The sequence below is a fragment of the Hyla sarda genome, chromosome 7, assembly GCF_029499605.1.
Source record: "Hyla sarda isolate aHylSar1 chromosome 7, aHylSar1.hap1, whole genome shotgun sequence".
NCBI lineage: Eukaryota > Metazoa > Chordata > Amphibia > Anura > Hylidae > Hyla > Hyla sarda.
This window is the reverse complement of record NC_079195.1, coordinates 176,679,941-176,699,363: the sequence shown is the minus strand read 5'-3', so window position 1 is coordinate 176,699,363 and position 19,423 is coordinate 176,679,941. Positions and strand designations below refer to the sequence as shown.

Genomic DNA, 19,423 nt, shown 5'->3' with positions numbered 1-19,423 from the left:
AGCTACCTGGCTCCGTAAATACAAAATGACGGGTTTCTTTGCCTGTGGTCACTGACGTGCATGTGAATAATACATGGTTCAAATTCAATCTCTCTCTCTCTACCGCCCAATAATCGGCTATATAAGATCAGGAATTTTATTAACTGCAGTACCAAGGGGGTAGTCTATGTCGCGATGTGCTCCTGCGGCCTTAAAAACGTCAGAAAATCATACGTGAAATACGTAAGAGGGTCCTGGAGCACATTGGCGACATTAGAAATCAGAGGGATAAAGCGATAGCCAGGCACATTAAAGGGGTTCTCCACTGCCTTAACCTACTTTTGGCAGTTAGTTCTGTGGCTATATGTTATTATGGCTTTTTTTCACGTTGCTAACGGTTCTGTATGTGGTGTTTTACTTACCTTTTTTCCAGACCCGGAAGCTGATTTCTTTATTTGCTTCCTGCCTAGCCTCGACCACTTTGTTTCTTTTCTTCTGCCGTCATCTTGCCATCGGGACATCACCGTGGAGGGTGGTGTGTTGGAGGCCGGCCTCGCTCCATATGTGCCCGCCTCCCGCGCGACGGAATCCTCGGTCGTCATCAGCGCGCACCCTCCTTACTTTCAGCTTCTTCTAAGCTGAATGCGGATTGGCCTGCTTTCGGCGAATCGGATGCCGCCATGGGCGCATTCGCAGTTGGTCCTCGCTCCGGAGGATCATCTGCGCATGTGCCATAGTGATGTCAGCATCGGGCCTGACGCGCTGGGGGTTTGTTAAACCTAACGTGGCCAGAGCTGAGTTCCGGAGCGCTGGACAGCTCCTGAAGGTTTGCTATGGCAGTGTTTCCCAACCAGGGTGCCTCCAGCTGTTGCAAAACTACAACTCCCAGCATGCCCAGACACCCGAAGGCAGAAAGCACTGTTGTCAGACAGAAAAGAACAAGTACTGGAAGGTTTAAGATTTTTTAATAGAAGTAATTTACAAATCTGTTTAACTTTCTGGAGCCAAATGATCTGAAAAAAAATGATTTTCCAATGGAATACACCTTTAAGGACCAGGCAAATTTTCGTTTTTGCACTTAAGTTTTTTCCTCCTCTCTTTTTAAAAATGATAACGCTTTCAATTTTGCACCTAAAAACCCATATAAGGGCGTGTTTTTTTGCATCACAAATTGTACTTTTTTTTTTTTTCCAGTCCCCTATAACATGCAATCTTGTAATTGCATACACTGTCCAACGCTGGGCTTTGGCTCAGCATTGATCATTGTTATCGGCACTCTGCTGCTTGAGCCTGAAAGCAACCCGGACCCACTGGATATAAAGTGTGCTCAGTTTGTGAGCATGCTTTAAATGCACTAACGTACCAGGACGCAAGAGCATACCTGTATGCCCTTCTTCCTTTAGGTTTTAAAGGGGTACTCCTGTGAAAAAAAAAAATTCAAGTCAACTGGCTCCAGAAAGTTAAACAGATTTGTAAATGACTTCTATTTAAAAAAAAATCTTAATCCTTTCTGCTGCTGTATACTTAAGAGGAAGTTGCATAGTCTTTTCTGTCTGACCACAGTGCTGACACCTCTGTCCATGTCAGGAACTGTTCAGAGCAGGAGAGGTTTGCAGTGGGGATTTGCTTCTACTCTGGACAGTTCCTGACACTGATAGAGGTGCCAGCAGAGAGCACTGTGGTCAGACAGAAAAGAACTACACAACTTCCTCTGGAGCACACAGCAGCTGATTAAGAGATTTGTAAATTAATTATATTAAAAAATACTTAAACTTTTTGGGACCAGTTAATTTCCACTGAAGTACCCCTTTGTGAACATATCCTTAGGTGTGGCCTAAGGGGATTAACACCCTATATTCAAGGTGTACATAATTATTAGGCAACAGAAATAGTCAAAAAAAATTTAAAAAGTCCCACAGAGGTATAAATAGATCACAGCACAGAAGGTGCTCACATTAACCAACAATATCCACTATCAGCCGCTCTATGTCAGGGTTGTTTTTTTTTTGTTAGATTTATTGCAGATGTTATACCAGTCTGTTGCTTCCGTTTTGTCCCTGCACCACCACCACCACTTCTGGCGCCTCAGTTGAATTCATTTGTTGTGAAGTAAGAGGGATGTATTGTTAAGCTATTGGGGTGTGATAACATAAGCATCAAATATTTTGTTTGAAATACTACTGTATAAGCGGTGAGCGACCAGTAGCAGGAAACTCACTGCTAATGCCAGCGGGGGTGGGGGATGGGATAATGGGCCCAGCCACCAGGAAGAAGGCGAGGCCCGGGCTCGTTACATGACACTGCCACTTAGCGTACCACCGATGCAGGCGAGACATCGCTGCGGCTGGCGATAAGCTCAGAATAGTGTGACATGTTGGGCCCCAGAATGCAGAAGATGACTGGGGCTGGAAAACAGGAGACTGTTATTGACGGCACCAGGGGAGCAGCAGAAGGAAAATTAAGGTTTGTTGTTTTACTTTTTATTGTGCAGCCTGGGCAGAATGGAAAAATATGAAAATCACTGGCTTAACTCCTTTAAGTAACAAACTATGGGTTAATATCATTGGCTCCGTTGACTTAAACGAGGATAGCCCAGGAAGTATACAATGCAAAAACTGAATCACAAATCACATCTTTATTCAATGGTTTTAATAGCAGAACAGAGAAACAGGAATACAGGGGTTAAGACAGTTCTTCCCTCCGGCCTGTACACGTCGATCCATAGGCCTTTACAAGTTATGTTACTTTGAATTTCCTGAAATTCCAAGCTACAGTGGGTCAAGCATAACTTCAAAGTCTTTCCAGGGCCAAGTGTTTGATTTTATTATATACATTCTGTTCCCAAATATATTTAAAAATTCTATAATAATAATAAAAAAGTTAAATAAACATTTGGTTTAGGATGATACCAAGCATTAAAGACTTTGAAGAGTTGTCTAAAATATCCAAGAAGTCGTCTGGCATATTTACATAGATCTGTACACCTCCCGAGAGCAATGTTTTTAGTTTGGCTCTGTGCCCCTGAGACTGGACTTTTGTTTCTTTTTCTCTTTTTGTCCGATGGTTCGGAAGAGTTTTTTCCTGGCCTCTTTCTGCCTCTTCAGCATATCTTCTTCTTCCTTTGTCTTATGCTGCAGAAACTCCTTCCTCTGTTGTCTTTGCTTTGTCTTGGCCTTTTGTTTCTTATAATTATTAACGGTGCCCAGAGCATTGAGAAGGGAAATTATCTGTGCAGCACAAAGAGTTATGTTTGTTATCCATTGTCCCAACATAGTGAATACATGAAACTTCCTAAGGCTGGGTCCACACTACGTTTTGTCCCATACGGGAGCGCATACGGCAGGAGGGAGCTAAAAGCTCGCGCTCCCGTATGTGACCGTATGCGCTCCCGTATGCCATTCACTTCAATGAGCCGACCGGAGTGAAACGTTCGGTCCGGTCGGCTCATTTTTGCGCCGTATGCGCTTTTACAACCGGACCTAAAACCGTGGTTGACCACAGTTTTAGGTCCGGTTGTAAAAGCGCATACGGCGCAAAAATGAGCCGACCGGACCGAACGTTTCACTCCGGTCGGCTCATTGAAGTGAATGGCATACGGGAGCGCATACGGTCACATACGGGAGCGCGAGCTTTTAGCTCCCCCCTGCCGTATGCGCTCCCGTATGGGACAAAACGTAGTGTGGACCCAGCCTAACATACACTTTTTAGAGGTTCTGTGCAGTTTTCCCTATTTGTGAAGCCACGCCTTTTGTTAGAATAGCCTTCTGTCTTAACTGCACATCTAGAATAGCCTTTCCAAAAATAGCCAAAGATTGAGAGGGTTAAAAGACATTTCCATCAACCTCCCCATTGAAACACACTGCAACCATACTGCTTCCAGAGTCTGTGCAAACACAGATTGACACAGTCCCTAGTACTCAAGAAACTAGTGCAGGTACAGAGTGTTTCATGAGAGAGGACGGATAGAGGTGTTCCTCCATCTGGAGCCATGTTTAAGACAGAAGAGAGAAGTGGGCATTGCTCCAAAAATAGAGAGAACTGTTGAAAATAATAGCAGACAACCCCTTTAGATGGGTACATATGTTTTGCATAACTTATCCCCTATCCACAGCATAGGGAAAAAGTTTCCAACTTTGGGGGGGGGTCCAAGTGATGGGACCCCCACGAACTCCAAAACGGGGCCTGTCTCCTGTGGCCAGTGGTAAGTTTGTATAACCTGAGTACCTCTTTAAAGGGGTATTCCAGTGAAAACTATTTTTTTCATATAAACTGGCTCCAGAAAGTTAAGCAGATTTGTAAATCACTTCTATTAAAGAATCTTAATCCTTCCAGTACTTATCAAGCTGCTGAAGTTGAGTTGTTCTTTTCTGTCTGACCACAGTGCTCTTTGCTGACACCTCTGTCTGTATCAGGAACTGGTGTCAGCAGAGAGCACTGTTGTCAGACAGAAAACAACTCAACCTCAGCAGCTGATAAGTACTGGAAGGATTAAGATTTTTTTTAATAGAAGTAATTGACAAATCTGTAACTTTAAGGAGCCAGTTGAATTTTTTTTTTTTTTACTGGAATACCCCTTTAATCTCTCTACAAAAGGTTGAGGCTTAGCTAAGGGGATGGTTTAATATCCTCCCCTACTAAAGAGGGGAGCAGTAGTGGACGGCTCCTTACAAAGCCAGCTGTCTTACAGCAAGGGACAAGATTAAGAGAGGGAGAAATAAAATTGTCTACACAGACGCAGAGTATTTCTCTGTTTTTATTGCAATATGAGACAGAACAGGAGCAGAGGAAACATTATGTGAGGCTGTTTTTTTATATTATATTATATATTTTGGGTATTTCCTATTTAGTGTTTCTTTAAGAGCATTCAGAGGAAAAAAAAAATATTTTTAGAAAAAAATTAGCCGCACTCACCTTTCTTTCATGAGGTTCCCGGATAACCGCAGGTCGCACCTTGTCCCTGGTCACTTTAGCCTTCTTCTCCATCTTCTTGGGCTTGCTCTTAAATGGCAGTGCTTTCTGCAGAGCTTTGGGAATATGGAGCTGATTGAAGTGTCTTTCTTGCCTCACAATGGGCTGTAGGGAAAAATCATATGTATGTTTACATAGAAAACAAATGTTATTAGTAACCCAGACCACAAATCAATGCAGTTTGCAGGACACCTCCCTTGGTATTTCTACAGTACCTTGTAGCGGGAATCTTTCCGTTTCTTCTGTGTGATGCCAAGCTCATGTCTCAATTGACCAACAGTTTTCAAACCAGTCCATGTCTCTTTTTGACCCACAGGTTTTAATAATGAGGTCACAGGATTATAAAAGTTGGGAACAGTAACCGGGTACCAGGTGCGCAAAAACACAATATCTATAAAAGGAAGAGCAGGAAAACATGCAGTGTAAGCATCAATGGATCACAACTTGTTTATAGACTGAATGTAAACAAGAGAAGGGAATATTATCTTCCTGAGAATATAATGGTGGTAATGCAATTTCCTGATACTAGACAAAAGGTTCACCAAAGTTTCGACTACAAAGGCCGTATGGTGCTGGGGTTTGGAGATATATGCTGCAAAATTATAATCTAGCATGTAGAAGATGTAAAACTCCATAATAAAGTTTTGGATTCAGTATCAAAGGGGTACTATGGGATAAAAGTATATTTTATAACTTGCCCAGAATGCTAGTACTAAAAAGAACAAATTGGACTCATTTACCATGGCTCCCCTGGTGCCTCTGGTATCACGCTCCAGTCCACCGCAGGGATCCTCTTCCTGCTTCTTGTGGTCAACTTGTCACACTGCAGGTGAGCAGATCGCTGTCTGCAGCAATGTCCTGCCTTGACCGGTGATAGGCTGAGCGGCAGTGTGATGTATTGAGTCCCAGTCTTCTTCCTGGTGCTGAGGCCCAGTACATCATAATGCTACTCAGCCAGTCATTGGCCAAAACAGGGAATAGTCAGGTACTGAGGAAGTGACCTTACATAAGCCCAGTTTGTTTGTTTAAAAATTCTGGGCAAGTCTGAAAAAATATATATAATTCTATCCAGGAGTAGTCAGATGTATATGGACATCTATAGCATCCTATGAGTGCCCTATTACTGCTCCATATTAGAATGTTATATGCCTAAATGCATGAAGATAGCTTTTGAGTGCAAAGAATGCTCATCTCTGAAGGTGTTTTCACTCACCACTCATTAGAATTTTGTCTTCAAACGTTGCCCTAAATCCCCCTTCAGGTGTTCGTAAGGCTTTCTTGATCTGCCCACGGATGCCGCTTACTGTTCGCACTGATGCTCCTTCAAATTTGGCCACTTCCAAGACCGTAGTAAACATCCCCTGAAAACATATTAACAGAAGTGTAAAAAGCAACAGGCATAAGTACATGGGAAGTAAACTGAAAGATCATGTGTCACTGAAGTTTACTTCCTTTGGTCACTATCGTTTCATACAACATTGTAAATCACTTAAATTAACCAAAAACAACCCCTTAATAAAAAAACAGCTATTAAATCTTGTCTAGGTGTCTCCCTTCTTTGCAATCTGCTGCCCACTGCCTGTTTGGGGAAATCTGTATTTAGCAGCAGCTAGATCAGGACAAAACACAAGTAAAGGGGAGGCTTTGTATGTGCTATGTACATGAGAAAGAGTGCCTAAGAAATTATGGGCTCTGTATCTTTAAACTGAGCCAGTCTGTGCTCAGAAGAGGATCCACACTGCCCTTAAAAGACTTAAAAGATAAATTAAGGCTTCCTTCCTATCTCTGACCACCCATAAAGCCCAGGGAAGCTGTCCCTTGTGTAAATACCAGTGTTCCTCAGGGGCTCAATAACAGCAGCAAGAGCACTAAAATTCCCTTGTCACCAATGTGGGAATGCATTAATGATAAATAAAATAAAAATGAATAATAATAGAACATAAAGATTCAGGGATGTACCTTAATAAAGGCTGTATTCTTGTAGATTTTGCAGGGGTAACCTATCAGTTTTAACTTTTTCACCACTGTGATAGATTTGTCCAGATCCAGCACAACACCAGTAGCAGCAATGCGAAAATCTGCCTATAAAAGAGCAATAAGAAAGTTTTAGTAATAAACACATCTTTTTGTGATAGATGCATTAATGACCAGTTCCATCAGCAAAACCTCATATTTGAAAATTGCTACAGACTTTTCTTGTTTTCTTTCTGCTTTCTCCAGAATGACACAATGACAGTGAGCTATCCTCCTGCTTATGTCAAACAACCAGTAGAGGCGGCACCATTATATTCATGGAGGAGCATAACACAAGTCAATGAAGACACAGATTAAGGAGGAAGCAAACCACGAGAACTCCTAAAACCATCCTAAAAGAATAAAGTTTGGGTATTTCAGCTTTTTTTTTGTACTAAAAAAAAAAAAAATTCTCACAGTGTTCATTGGGAGACACAGAAGATCCTGGGTAAAGGCTGCTGCCGCTAGCAGGCAGGCACTATGCCAAAAATAATAGCTGCTCCTACATAAGTGTGTGTCTAGTCCACTTATACTTAGATCTTGAAACAGAGAACCGGCACCTTGTAGAATTTTGTAGCGCGAAGACCAGGTAGCAGCCTTACACATCTACAGGTCTGATTGAGTGAATCATGGATCAGAACACACATGCCTTACTGCTGCCACAATATTTCTCATCAATGACAGGTCTGGTCCACTAAGTGACTGTCTTAAACACCTTGTGAGTACTGTTCGAAATGAGGAAACAAATTGTATAGGTGGAAGCAGGATGATTGAGACAGGTAAAACAAAACAACTTCAACCAATCCAAAAAGCATACCCTAAGATGGTAACGCAAGGAACAAAATGATGGGTGCAAGTCTTCATTTAGATACAGCACCTTTTGTTAGGATGGAAAGAACTGGACAAGTGACTTTCTTATTCTGGTGTATGGGAGATATGCGAGAGAGTAACCAATTCAGATACACATCTGATGGAGGAGACAGCTACAAAAAAAGGTTACCTTCCACCAAAGGGAGAAGACAAAAGAAAAACAAAATGTTGAGTTTAAGACTCTTTCATAACCTAATCACACAGGCAAAAATAGTGAGGGCCAGGTGGGAAATTCTACCAAAAAAGGTCAGAGGATGGATGCCCATTAGATGAACAGGTAGTGAAATAAGTAGGGGGCTGGGAATTAGACAGTCAGGAACCACAAGTGACCCCATGGCTAGCACGGTAACAGAAGCTAATCTGCCCTGTTCCACATTGTTTTGGGGAAATGAGGGAGACAATGTTGTACCTGTTTTTCGCCTAGAAAGGTGAAAAAACAAAAAACAAAGAACCCACACAAGCATGGAGGTTCAGTATTATCAATCTGTTACAGCTGGGATTGGTTGCTGTGTCCAAATCACTCCAATTTTGTGACTGACAGTGATACATTCAGGGTTTAACCATTTGCTGACCAGGCACATATCACATGTCCATAGACTATCCTGAAAAACTAGGACATTTATAGTCTATGGACCATCAGCAAGTGGTTATACAGATCAACTTAGAGTCTGTTGGAAGTGGCAGCAGCTAAACTTAACTGGAAGGAATTTACTGAAACTGTCTAAATCTTAAACAATGCAAACAGACATAACTCACACAATCTGGTAAGACACAGTGGCTCATGCTGAATGATAATTCTGGTGCATCTGTAGACTGTAATCTAGGTTTACACAATCACATTTAATGTACACCAATTATTAGCTGGCCTACTTCAGGCAAAGGCGATGCGTCAAAATTTTGCATCAAAAGTCATTATAGGCCACATTCCCTTTCCACATCCCGGTGTTTCCTGTTGTTTTGGCTGCACAGAGCATATTAATAAAAGGTGTCAATTACTGTGAACCACAATTCTGGCACACGTGGAGCCAGAATTCTGATGCATTAGGGATAGTAAAAAATGTGAATCATTTTTAATTTTAAGGTTTTCACTGTTATGCCGTATATCTTCATTATGGAGCATCTACAGAAACACATCTACTTACTGTGGTGCTGCTAACAGACTGAACAGCCAGGAAACCAGTTCCCTGAGGAGTTATGGGCCCTATACGGGAAAGTAAAAATAAATGTGACTCTCTTTATAAACCTGTAGGCAGCAAATGTAAAATGCATCCTCTTTGTAAAATACTGTCACTACATTTTGTTTTATTTTCTCTGTTCCAACTCCTACTCATTTCGTTATGACTGGACAGTTTTGCGATTTTGGTAATGTTGCAGAATCAAGCATCTAGATAGGCCACTTTCACAAGGCAAAATTTGGTTGTCATTTTACATAAATATTTGTAATCAAAGGAAGGAGGTCCGCTCACTCGATCCCCAACACGGCTTGACTCCAAAGGAAAATGGACAAAATGCAGAAATGTCAGTGGTAAATGATGAATTCTTAAAAAACACAGGATACGAGGGACCGCCATTAAAATAGAAAGACAGCATGGACGCGTTTCAGGTATAACCCTTCGTCTATGCTCACCAACTCTCAGGTATAGTCAGGCATATATAGGGATTTGAATGTGCAAGGGCGAAGTCCTAGGATACAATCCCAGAAATTAACCCCTGCTCTCCAACCTCGAAGTAACCTGTACACAATAAAAATATTAATAATACTCATAATAATACGTAAAGTGCAAACTTATAAGGTAATGGATAAAAATACACATTATCATGGAAAAACGGTGCTACATAATGATCGAATAGTGTCGAGAAATTAATCAAGAAAAATGTATATGCAGAGACATAGAACACTGTATAATGTGGCCTGAGAACTAATCTGAATGGCCAAAACAAAAACCAAAAAACCTCAAACCAGAAACGCTCAAATGATCAGAAATGCAATATGAGATCAGTCCTAAGATTCAAACCATATGGTTGTGTAGTATGCAAGTTGTAAATCCAAAAGACTTCTGTTACGTAAAAGTCTGACACAGTCACCTCCACATGTAGGTCTTCGAACCAATTCTATACCATAAAAAGTAAAAGACGATATGTCCCTACCGTGAATGTTCACATGGTGTGGATTTTTCAATCGCACATATGTGCTCTTGAATGCGTTTCATTAATTCCCTTTTAAGAGCAGAATCGTGTCATCCTAGACACACTATTTCTGCAGTGCCGGTGGGTGAATTCACACGTACAAAATTAAATTGCTCCTCTGCAGAGCTTTTTCGGGGGAAATTGGCTGTGGTCACTGAGCGCCTTCTACACGGGATATTCTTCCCGCTTGATCAACAGAGCATTATCTAAGGACAGAAAAAAAAAAATCTATTGAGGATAAATATTCTGAAGAAAGTAAGATCACGTTTGTCACTACTTTTAGTGTCGAGTACGAAGAAATAGTTAAGATTGTTAGGAAGTACTTACCCATACTTTTGCAAGATACAATTTTGGCTAAATTCCCAAGCAGTGTTTGTAGGTTTTCATCTTGCCGCGCTCCTACTTTAGGTAAAATTTTGTCTCCTAGTGCTTTTGTCTCGGATAATACGGCAAAGTCTACTTGGCTCCACATTAGGGGTTTCCACAAATGTGGTTCCCCAAGATGTGTGGTCTGCAAGTATATATATCAAACTCAAGTTGTCATGGATCAAAGCACTGATATGTTTTCCTATTCGTGCTTTCATTAATTTTAAGTCCACATATGTTGTCTACAGTATTTGTTGTGACACCTGTCAGTCCTCTTACATAGGAAGTACAATTCATTCATTAAAGAAACGCATTCAAGAAAAAAAAAATATCGGGTGCCTCTTGGCACTTTCGTGATGTTCGTGATTGGTTCGAAGACCTGCACGTGGAGGTGACCGTGTCACACTTTTACGTAACAGAGAAGTCTTTTGGATTTACAACTTGCATACTACACAACCGCATGGTTTGAATCTTAGGGCTGATCTCATATTGCATTAACATGTGAGCATTTCTGGTTTAAGAGTTTTTTTGTTTTGCTTTGCCATTCAGATTAGTCCTCAGGCCACATTATACAGTGTTCTATGTCTCTGCATATACATTTTTCTTGAGTAATTTCTCGACTCTATTCGATCATTATGTAGCACCGTTTATCCATGATAATGTGTATTTTTATCCATTACCTTATATGTATGTGCTTTAGGTATTATTATGTCAGAGAATTATCAATATTTTCATTGTGTACAAGTTACTTTGAGGTTGGAGAGCAGGGGTTAATTTCTGGGATTGTATCCTAGGACTTCACCCTTGCACATTCGAATCCCTATATATGCCTGACTATACCTGAGAGTTGCTGTGCATAGACGAGGGGTTATACACAAAACGTGCCCACGCTGTCTTTCTCTTGATGTTTTAATGGCTGCCCCGCATATTCTGCAGTTTTTATCAGGATCTGAATCAAGAATTCATTATTTACCACTGGCATTTCTGCATTTTGTCCATAAATATTTATAAGCCAAAACAAGGGACCCTACATATAGAGAAACTATAATGTAAAGATTTTCACTTCTGTGTGTTAGAACCACTTCTAATTTTGGCTCACACATTCTGGTGAAAAATACTAACCCAAATACTGCTGTTGGAAATTGGCCTTAGAAAAGTTTATTTTTGTATTTTTTTTTTTTTTACTGTGTTTTCATGACTCTATTCCATCCTAGGAAGCTCAGGCAGAGAAGCTGGCTTGCCAAACATCTGAAGCTACACTTCAAGTCAACCTAGTTTTTTGGCACTGTAGATAAAAATGTACATACTCACCCCAAATAGTGGCACCACAGTGCATGTGCTCAGGGGTATACTTAAGAAGCCGGTGACGTCCATTATGATCCTCAATATAATAAAGTGGCATAGTCTGGAATCGTCTCCAGCCCAATGAAAAAATCAAGGGGTCTCGCGTCTTTAATATCCGCTTATGCCAACGGTGCTTCTTTAGTCGCATCTTAAATGAGATTAAAAAATACATTTAAAAGGTAATCTAGGGCTTTTCTCTATTTCCTGGGCAGGTAGATCCATCATATGCTACACTTCCAAGAACAAGTCTAGAGCCTTCTTTACTAGGTCAGCATATTATTACCAGATGCATTTACCTGGATGTAGCCAACATTTCCCTCGCTGTTGCCAAGTCCACCAAGGATCATTGGGTAGTGAGGATCAAAGTTGATCACAAACTCACAGGGCACATTTTCAATCTCAATTCGTAGGTACATGCCGGGCCTAAAGCCTTCATACTGCACGCGGATCTCATCATCTTGGTCTTCAAATTCTGCACGATTAAGCTAAAAGGAATTCAGTAAATGAATGAACTGTTGGGACAGTGCAAGCCCAGCTCCATGCTATGTGCACCTTGGTTTCACACAAGACGAGCAGAATTATAACATGTTTTTTTTAATGAACACTAACCTCTGCTTGTTTCTGCATCTCTCCTTTTAAGTCATCAAAATATGTGGCCTCAGGATCGCCATCATCATACTCATTATCAAAGCGTTCCTTAAGATTCTTCTTCTTCTCTAGACGCTTCTTTGTCACTTCTTCCTCTTCTGGGGCAGCTTCATCTGCTTTGTTTTCATTTCCATCCTCATCCTCCCCTTCAGACTGTAAATACAATGTATTAAGAAAATCAGTAACTATATTTACCGATATTTGTGTTTCCTTGAACCATGACCGCATCGGAGAAAGGGCCCCGCACCCAGGGACAGGAAACCCAGTAAATTTCAGGTTGTTTTTTTTTCTTAATATCTTGAACACTCACTATAACTATTCCAACTGTGCTATATGTTTCATGTAAGCAAAGCTGCATCCATGTGTTTTATTATTTTAACTGGACCATGTGATCACCAGCCTGACCCACAGAAAATCACTGTGTTTAAAGGAGTTCTCCAGTACAGGAAAACTTATCCCCTATCCTAAAGGTTCAGATCGCGGGGACCCCCACAATCTCCTGTACTGGACTACTCCTTTAATATGTCAATGTGTTAATTTGATCTGGGTCAGCCTACTTCCTTTGAACTAACAGATGACAATCACTTATCAGATCAATCCTGGCATCTCATAGACTAGTTCACCAGGGCCAATGTTTACTGCTGATCATCCAGCAATTGCTGCACCTAGTAGCAGCTGTGAAAGGAGCTGCAGCATTGGTCCATTCACTTTAATGGCACAACGCTGAATTTCCTTTCATCAAATGTATGTCAATTGCAGAACGAGCGGCAGTAAACATAGATGTTGCACAAGGGACAGGCCTCTACACAGCTGACTGGCAGGAGGTTCTAGGTGTTGGATCCAGCTCTTCTGATATTCATGTCCTATCTTGATGATGGGCCATTAGTTTTGGATAATCCATCAAATATTGGATAATGTATTTAAGTAAGAACAGTGAAATAGTTATTCATTCAATAACAGCAATAAAAATGTTAAAATATCCATTACCTTCTCTTTCCGGTTCTCCGGCTTGCCCTGGTGCACCTCCCCTGTCTCTAGATCTTCAAAGTCACCATAAAGCTCCTCTAAGAATACATGAATACCCAATAATGAACTTCACAAGCTCATATCACAAGTAACTTAACTGATCACATGACAAGATCTAAGCTGTTAGATGAACAGTTCTTAAACTGAATAAAAGATTTTTTATTATATTAATATATTATATTTTATTATATTTTACCATCTTCTTGTAACAGCTTTTCTGCATCTTTGTCCGCTTCCCACTTTCCAGTGACAAAGCAATCACGAATGTAGTCCATAACCTACAAAAAGGTAAACACTGTAAGCACAAAACAAACCATAATATGTTTAATGATAACTAGCAGGCAATGTTACTGTAAGACGGTCAGTATGGAATAGGAATCGACCGATATTGATTTTTTAGGGCCGATACCAATAATCTGTGACCTTTCAGGCCGATAGCCGATAACAAGTTATCAGCTATTTCCCCCCACCCCCCCAGAAGCCGCTGCAGATCAATGATTTAAAGCGGGCGCTTTAAATAAATGAACTGCAGTGGCTTTTGCGGGGCTAGAGACCGCCGCCGCCGTCCGCTTCCCTCCCCCCTGCCTGTCCTGGGATCCTCCCTATTTCAACCACCACTGCTGCTGCCCCATTGCCTACCCCATCCCCGGTTTTATAATTACCTGTTCCCGAGGTCCACGCTACTTCTGGCTCCGGCGGCGTCCTGAGCCGTCACTGTGCGCACTGACGGTGACGTCGTGTTGAGGACGTCACTCGTCATTGCGCTGTGCAGAGCACAGCAATAGCGCAGGATGTCGCAGGAGTCAGAAGTAGCGCGGACACCGGGAACAGGTAATTATAAAACCGGGGATGGGGGAGGCAATGGGGCAGCTGCGGTCTCTGGCTGGGGAGGCGGGGCAGGGCATTATCGGCAAGGTAATTGCCGATACCGATAATGTCCAAAATCATGAATATCGGCCCATATCACCGACAAATCCGGTCGATCCCTAGTATGGAACCATTCTCTCTCTCATATACATACATGAAATGCTGTTTGAAAGATTGTAGTTATTATAAATTGATGATACTATTGAGGGTACCTCAATAGCATCATCAATTTATAATAACTACAATCTTTCAAACAGGATTTCAAGTTACTTCCACTATACTTCTGCTGAGAGAAATGTGCATCTCATCGGCATAGAACAGAAAGGCTTCTGATAACTAGAGAGCGAAACAATTACAGGGTCATAAAACATTCTGTCCCAGGCAGCCATTACAAGTACAGCAACATTAAAAGGTCCATTAGGGAAGGAAAGTTTCTCCATCACAATGTTCCTTTTCACTGTGAGAATTGAAGTACTAAGTTTAGAGTGGTGGATTTGTACAATACCTCATCGTCTTCCCAATCTTGAGGATTTTCAACCATAAACTTTGAACAGTCTAGAGCATTTGTCACTCTCTTAGATTCTTTATCTGGACGACTGACGTGGAACAGGCCTCCGAGTTCTCCTTCATTATCATCATCATCTCCTTCTTCCTCGTTCCCAACCACTGTGAGACATATAAAACAATGCAACTTAAAATGATATATTTTGCTGGGGTAACCAACCAAAAAAAAAAAAAAAAACTCATGCTTACCTACCTCGCTCCCTTAGGCGTTCCCTGCTGAAAGTTCCGGCTGCTACTGTCAAGATGGACTCTTCTTGACAGTGAATGGCTGCTCAGCCAATCACCAGATGAAACAGTGTCCCTCCTCAGTCAGTGACTGGCTGAGTGGCCTGGCACTGCCAAGACGAGTTTGTCTTGGAAGAAGCAGCTGAAACTGTCAGTAGAGAACTGGAAGACACCGCAGGGGATACAAGGTAAGTATGTATGTTTTTGTTTTGTTTTTTATTCTATTTATTGGCAGCCCGAGCACAAGAGATAATTTTTAGAAGCCAGAATACCCCATTAAAAGCTACACAGAAAGAAATGAATAAAAAAAATCCAGTACAAAATCTGATAATCTTGAAATATACATTACGTTTGGAAAACAATGCAACAAGAAACAAAATACTCAAGGTAATAAGTAAGCTTGACAAATAATTTCTTTATAAATACCCAATAGAAGTAGTTTGACATCACAAGCAGTTTTGGTGATAAAAGCTTAAGCGCTTAAGGAAATAGGCCGAAATTTATCATTGTCTTTAGACTTTTTGTGTGTCTACAAAAGGCGCAAAAAAGGCGAAAGCAGGGTTTATTTGCACCTTTTAGTTTACACATTTCTGCTGATTTTGAGTTGCAATCCACTGATTTTGGCAATACACATGATATGGAAGGGTTTTATGAACTGCGCCTTTTTGTGAAAAGGTGCAAAAAAGGCGCAAAGCCACTGAAAAGTCTCTAAAATTACACCAGCCCAGACTTGGCTTAGCTTTTTGGTGTATGTGAAGAGAGAAATTTCAGAAAATGTGACATGCACAAAGTATATCAAATGCTCTGTGACCATTTAATACATTTGGTGATCCTACACATTACCAGCACACAAAAAAGGTGTAGAAAAATGCTTCACTTACACTACAATGATAAATGCCGGCCATAGAGTTTTTCAGTTGTTGCATTTCCGTTTTTCCCTCCTTACCTTTTAAAAATCATAACCCTTTCAATTTTCCACCTAAAAATCCAGATTATGGCTTATTTTTTGCACCACCAATTCAACTTTGTAATGACATCAGTCATTTTACCAAAAATCTACGGCAAAACCCAAAAAAAAAAAAAAAATCATTGTGCGACAATTTAACAAAAAAACACAATTTTCTAACTTTTGGGTGCTTCCGTTTCTACGCAGTACATTTTTCGGTAAAAATGACACCATCTTTATTCTGTAGGTCCATATGATTAAAATGATACCCTACTTATATAGGTTTGATTTTGTCGTACTTCTGGAAAAAATTATAACTACAAGCAGGAAAATTTATATGTTTAAAAATGTCATCTTCTGACCCCTATAACTTATTTCTCTGCATACGGGCATGTATGAGGGGCCATTTTATTTCACCGTGATCTGAAGTTTTTATCAGTACCATTTTTGTTTTGATTTGACTTTTAGATCGTTTTTTATTCATTTTTTTATGGTATAAAAAGTAACCAAAAATACGCTATTTTGGACTTTTGAAATTTTTTTTTTTTTTTTTTTTTTTTTTTAACGTGTACGCCACTGACCATGCGGTTTAATTAAATATATATTTTTATAGTTCAGACATTTACGCATGTGACAATACCACATGTTTATATATTTTTTTTATTTACTTTTTTTTTAAATGGGAAAAGGGGGATAATTCAAACTTTTATTAGGGAAGAGGTTAAATCACATTTCTTAACTTTTTTTTTTACACTTTTTTTTGCAATGTTGTAGCAATAACATGCAGATTGCAGGCACTGATCAATTGATCAGTGTTATTGGCGGTCGATTGCTCAAGCCTGGATCTCAGACACCGCGGTTTCACTGGAATGCTTTTTTTTTTTACTTTAGACTCAGCGATGAACTTTGATCGCCGCATCTAAAGGGTTAATAGTGCACGTCCTCTATTAGACAGGAATTTTCCCTGGTCTATGGACTCAACAACAGAACGGAGAGATTCCATTCGGAAGTGCTGCAGGCGCAAGTGCGGATTGAGGAGCTTCAGATAGAGACAAACAACGAACATATATGAATAGACGCCAAAAAAAAAAAAAACGTTCCTGGGGCGGAACTGGCACAATAAACCCCTGCGCAAGGAGGGCGTGGAGCGCAGACTGAAATGGCGCAGCCAGGGCCAGAGAGCGGGGAGGACAGGACTGGAAAAAACAATCCCGGAGAAAAGAACCAAACTCGATTTGGTAACTGTAGGAAACAACGTCCCGAATCCAGGAATCCTGGACCTGTGCCAACCAAATGTCCCGAAAGAGGGACAGGTGACCACCCACCCGAGAGGAAGGCTCGGGTGGGCGTGCCCCTTCAGGAGGAGGTAGGTTTGAATGTACCTGGCATTGCGAAGAAGCATCCAGAATGGCCATTCTGCTTCAAGGAGGGGCGTGTTTTGAAGGTAGGAGCCTTCAGAGACTGCGAAGATACTGGGTTGTCTTGGCAGCCTGAGGCAAAGGACCGAATGGGACGAAACGAAGAGGACTTGTGGCGAGAATCGGTGCAACACACCTTATTCTGAGGGAGCAGAGAGCTCTAACCGCCTGTAGCCTCAGAGATTATTTCGTCCAAGCGTTTGCCAAAAAGGTGGCAGCCAGTGAAAGGCATCTCAGTGAGCGATTTCTTGGAGGCCATGTCGGCATTCCAGGCCTTCAACCACAGAGCGGTGGATAGCCACCAAGTTGTCAGAAGCAAAGGCCGGACAGTGTGTGGACTCCAGAGACGCAGAGCATAGATAATCACCAGTGTTGGAGTTCTGGGGGGCTAGGTCAGCCAGATCATCTGGAAGAGCTCCGGATAAAACGCCTTGGCGAAGTTGGGAGGCCCAGGCTGACAAGTCCTTGGATACCCAAGTTGTGGCGAACACAGGAAGCAAGGACGAGCCTACTGCTTCAAATGCGAATTTTGCTAAATTCTCAATTCGCTTGTCCAAGAGGTCCTTGAAGGAAGCCGCATCAGCCAGAGGAAGAGTAGTGGACTTGGAAAAGCGAGAGACTGGAGGGTCCACCATAGGCGGGGTGGTCCATTTGGAGACCAGGTCCTGGGCAATGAAAACATAGCCCGCAGCCGCTTAGACCCTTGAAAGGGTTTTTCAGGGTGCTTCCAGACAGTTTCCAGCAGGTCATCAAACTCTGAAGACCTTGGGTCCGGCGAGTACGGCAGAAAGAAACTTCTGGAGCTGGGTGCGAAGTTCCAGCATCCCGTAGGTGAAAGGTGTCCCTGACTCTGACATGGAAAAGAACCCAATATACAAGTCAGCCAAATCCAGAGAAGAAAGGAATAAGCTCACCCAGGTTCCTGTAACGGCTGGGACAGAAGGTGGAGGTCCCTTGCAGAGGTTGAGGTTCCTTGCAGTGGAAGACCCTTATAGAGATAGAGGTCACCAGCAGAGGTGGAGGTCCCTTGCAGAGGAGGTCCGTGCTGAGAGGAACAGCAGCAGCCCGCAGAAACAGCAGCATGCACCGAGAAAGAGACCGCAACAGAGATGAGTGTCTCTAGCTGCAGTAGCGTCCCGGTGTGAGACCAGTGACATCATAGGCAAGAGAGCGGCCCCCCTGGGGAGTTCATAGCCTCCCATAGGTAGCCAGGTTAAAGGTGGAGGAGATACATGATCCCTGCATACATGACAGGGCATTGGCCGAGACCTAGGAAGAGAAGGAGTGCCGGACCGCGCAAAACAGAAGGGCGGATCTACCACTGGGAAGACTAGGGCCAAAACCACGGGCTAAATTAACAGCCGCCTGCCGGCCGCAGCCCCTGTCCATGGAATATGCACTGTTCAGAAGAAATCCCGGCAGAGACTGTCGCAGTGGGGAGCCAGAATAGAGCCGTGCGACAGATGTACAGGCTGCCACGGTCGAAGTGCAGAAACAGCCGTGCAAATACTCGAGGTGCTCAAGAATACTGAAGGAACCTCATATGCAGTGAAGGGACGCCGTGCAACAGAATATTGTCGTAAATATACAGAAGGCACCTCGTGTGCGGCATGTCCGCAGGCAAGAGAGGTGCTAGGAAGAGAGGTACAGGGACCGTTACGTTTTTAACCCCAAAACCCCCCTAAAAGAGTACCGCCTATTAACTCGGGGGGATGAGGGGAATGGAGGGTGGAGGTGTACTTACCTCAAGGGAAAAATGTTCCTTACATACTCACCCACCGAAGTCTTCAACCAGCCTAGTGCCACGCTGCATCATACCAGGCTGTCATAGCGGGGCGAGCAGGGGACCCGGGGCACATCCTTAGCGCTGGTCAGTGGCGAGAAGGGGTTAACAGTGCATAATTTATGTACTGTGCCCCTTCTTTGCAAGTGGGGGATCAGGCAGCGCTATGCTCCTATCGCCCCAACATAAATAAAATAATTAAGGAGAGAAAACTCGAAC

General features: G+C 42.2%; 1 protein-coding gene across 1 annotated transcript in view; it reads right to left on the bottom strand.

The window, feature by feature from the left end:
• Positions 1 to 2,589: 2,589 nt before the first annotated feature.
• Positions 2,590 to 19,423, bottom strand: part of BMS1 (BMS1 ribosome biogenesis factor) — a 58,651-nt gene continuing 41,817 nt past the window's right edge. Inside the window, exons 12-23 of the mRNA XM_056531398.1 lie at positions 14,774 to 14,934; positions 13,598 to 13,679; positions 13,363 to 13,439; positions 12,337 to 12,528; positions 12,024 to 12,212; positions 11,695 to 11,875; positions 8,973 to 9,031; positions 6,907 to 7,029; positions 6,161 to 6,308; positions 5,163 to 5,338; positions 4,891 to 5,052; positions 2,590 to 3,206 (exon numbers count right to left, since the gene is read on the bottom strand). Coding sequence (XP_056387373.1) covers positions 2,982 to 3,206; positions 4,891 to 5,052; positions 5,163 to 5,338; positions 6,161 to 6,308; positions 6,907 to 7,029; positions 8,973 to 9,031; positions 11,695 to 11,875; positions 12,024 to 12,212; positions 12,337 to 12,528; positions 13,363 to 13,439; positions 13,598 to 13,679; positions 14,774 to 14,934 — 1,775 coding nt within the window. The 3' untranslated portion in view covers positions 2,590 to 2,981. The remainder of the gene's footprint in view (positions 3,207 to 4,890; positions 5,053 to 5,162; positions 5,339 to 6,160; positions 6,309 to 6,906; positions 7,030 to 8,972; positions 9,032 to 11,694; positions 11,876 to 12,023; positions 12,213 to 12,336; positions 12,529 to 13,362; positions 13,440 to 13,597; positions 13,680 to 14,773; positions 14,935 to 19,423) is intronic.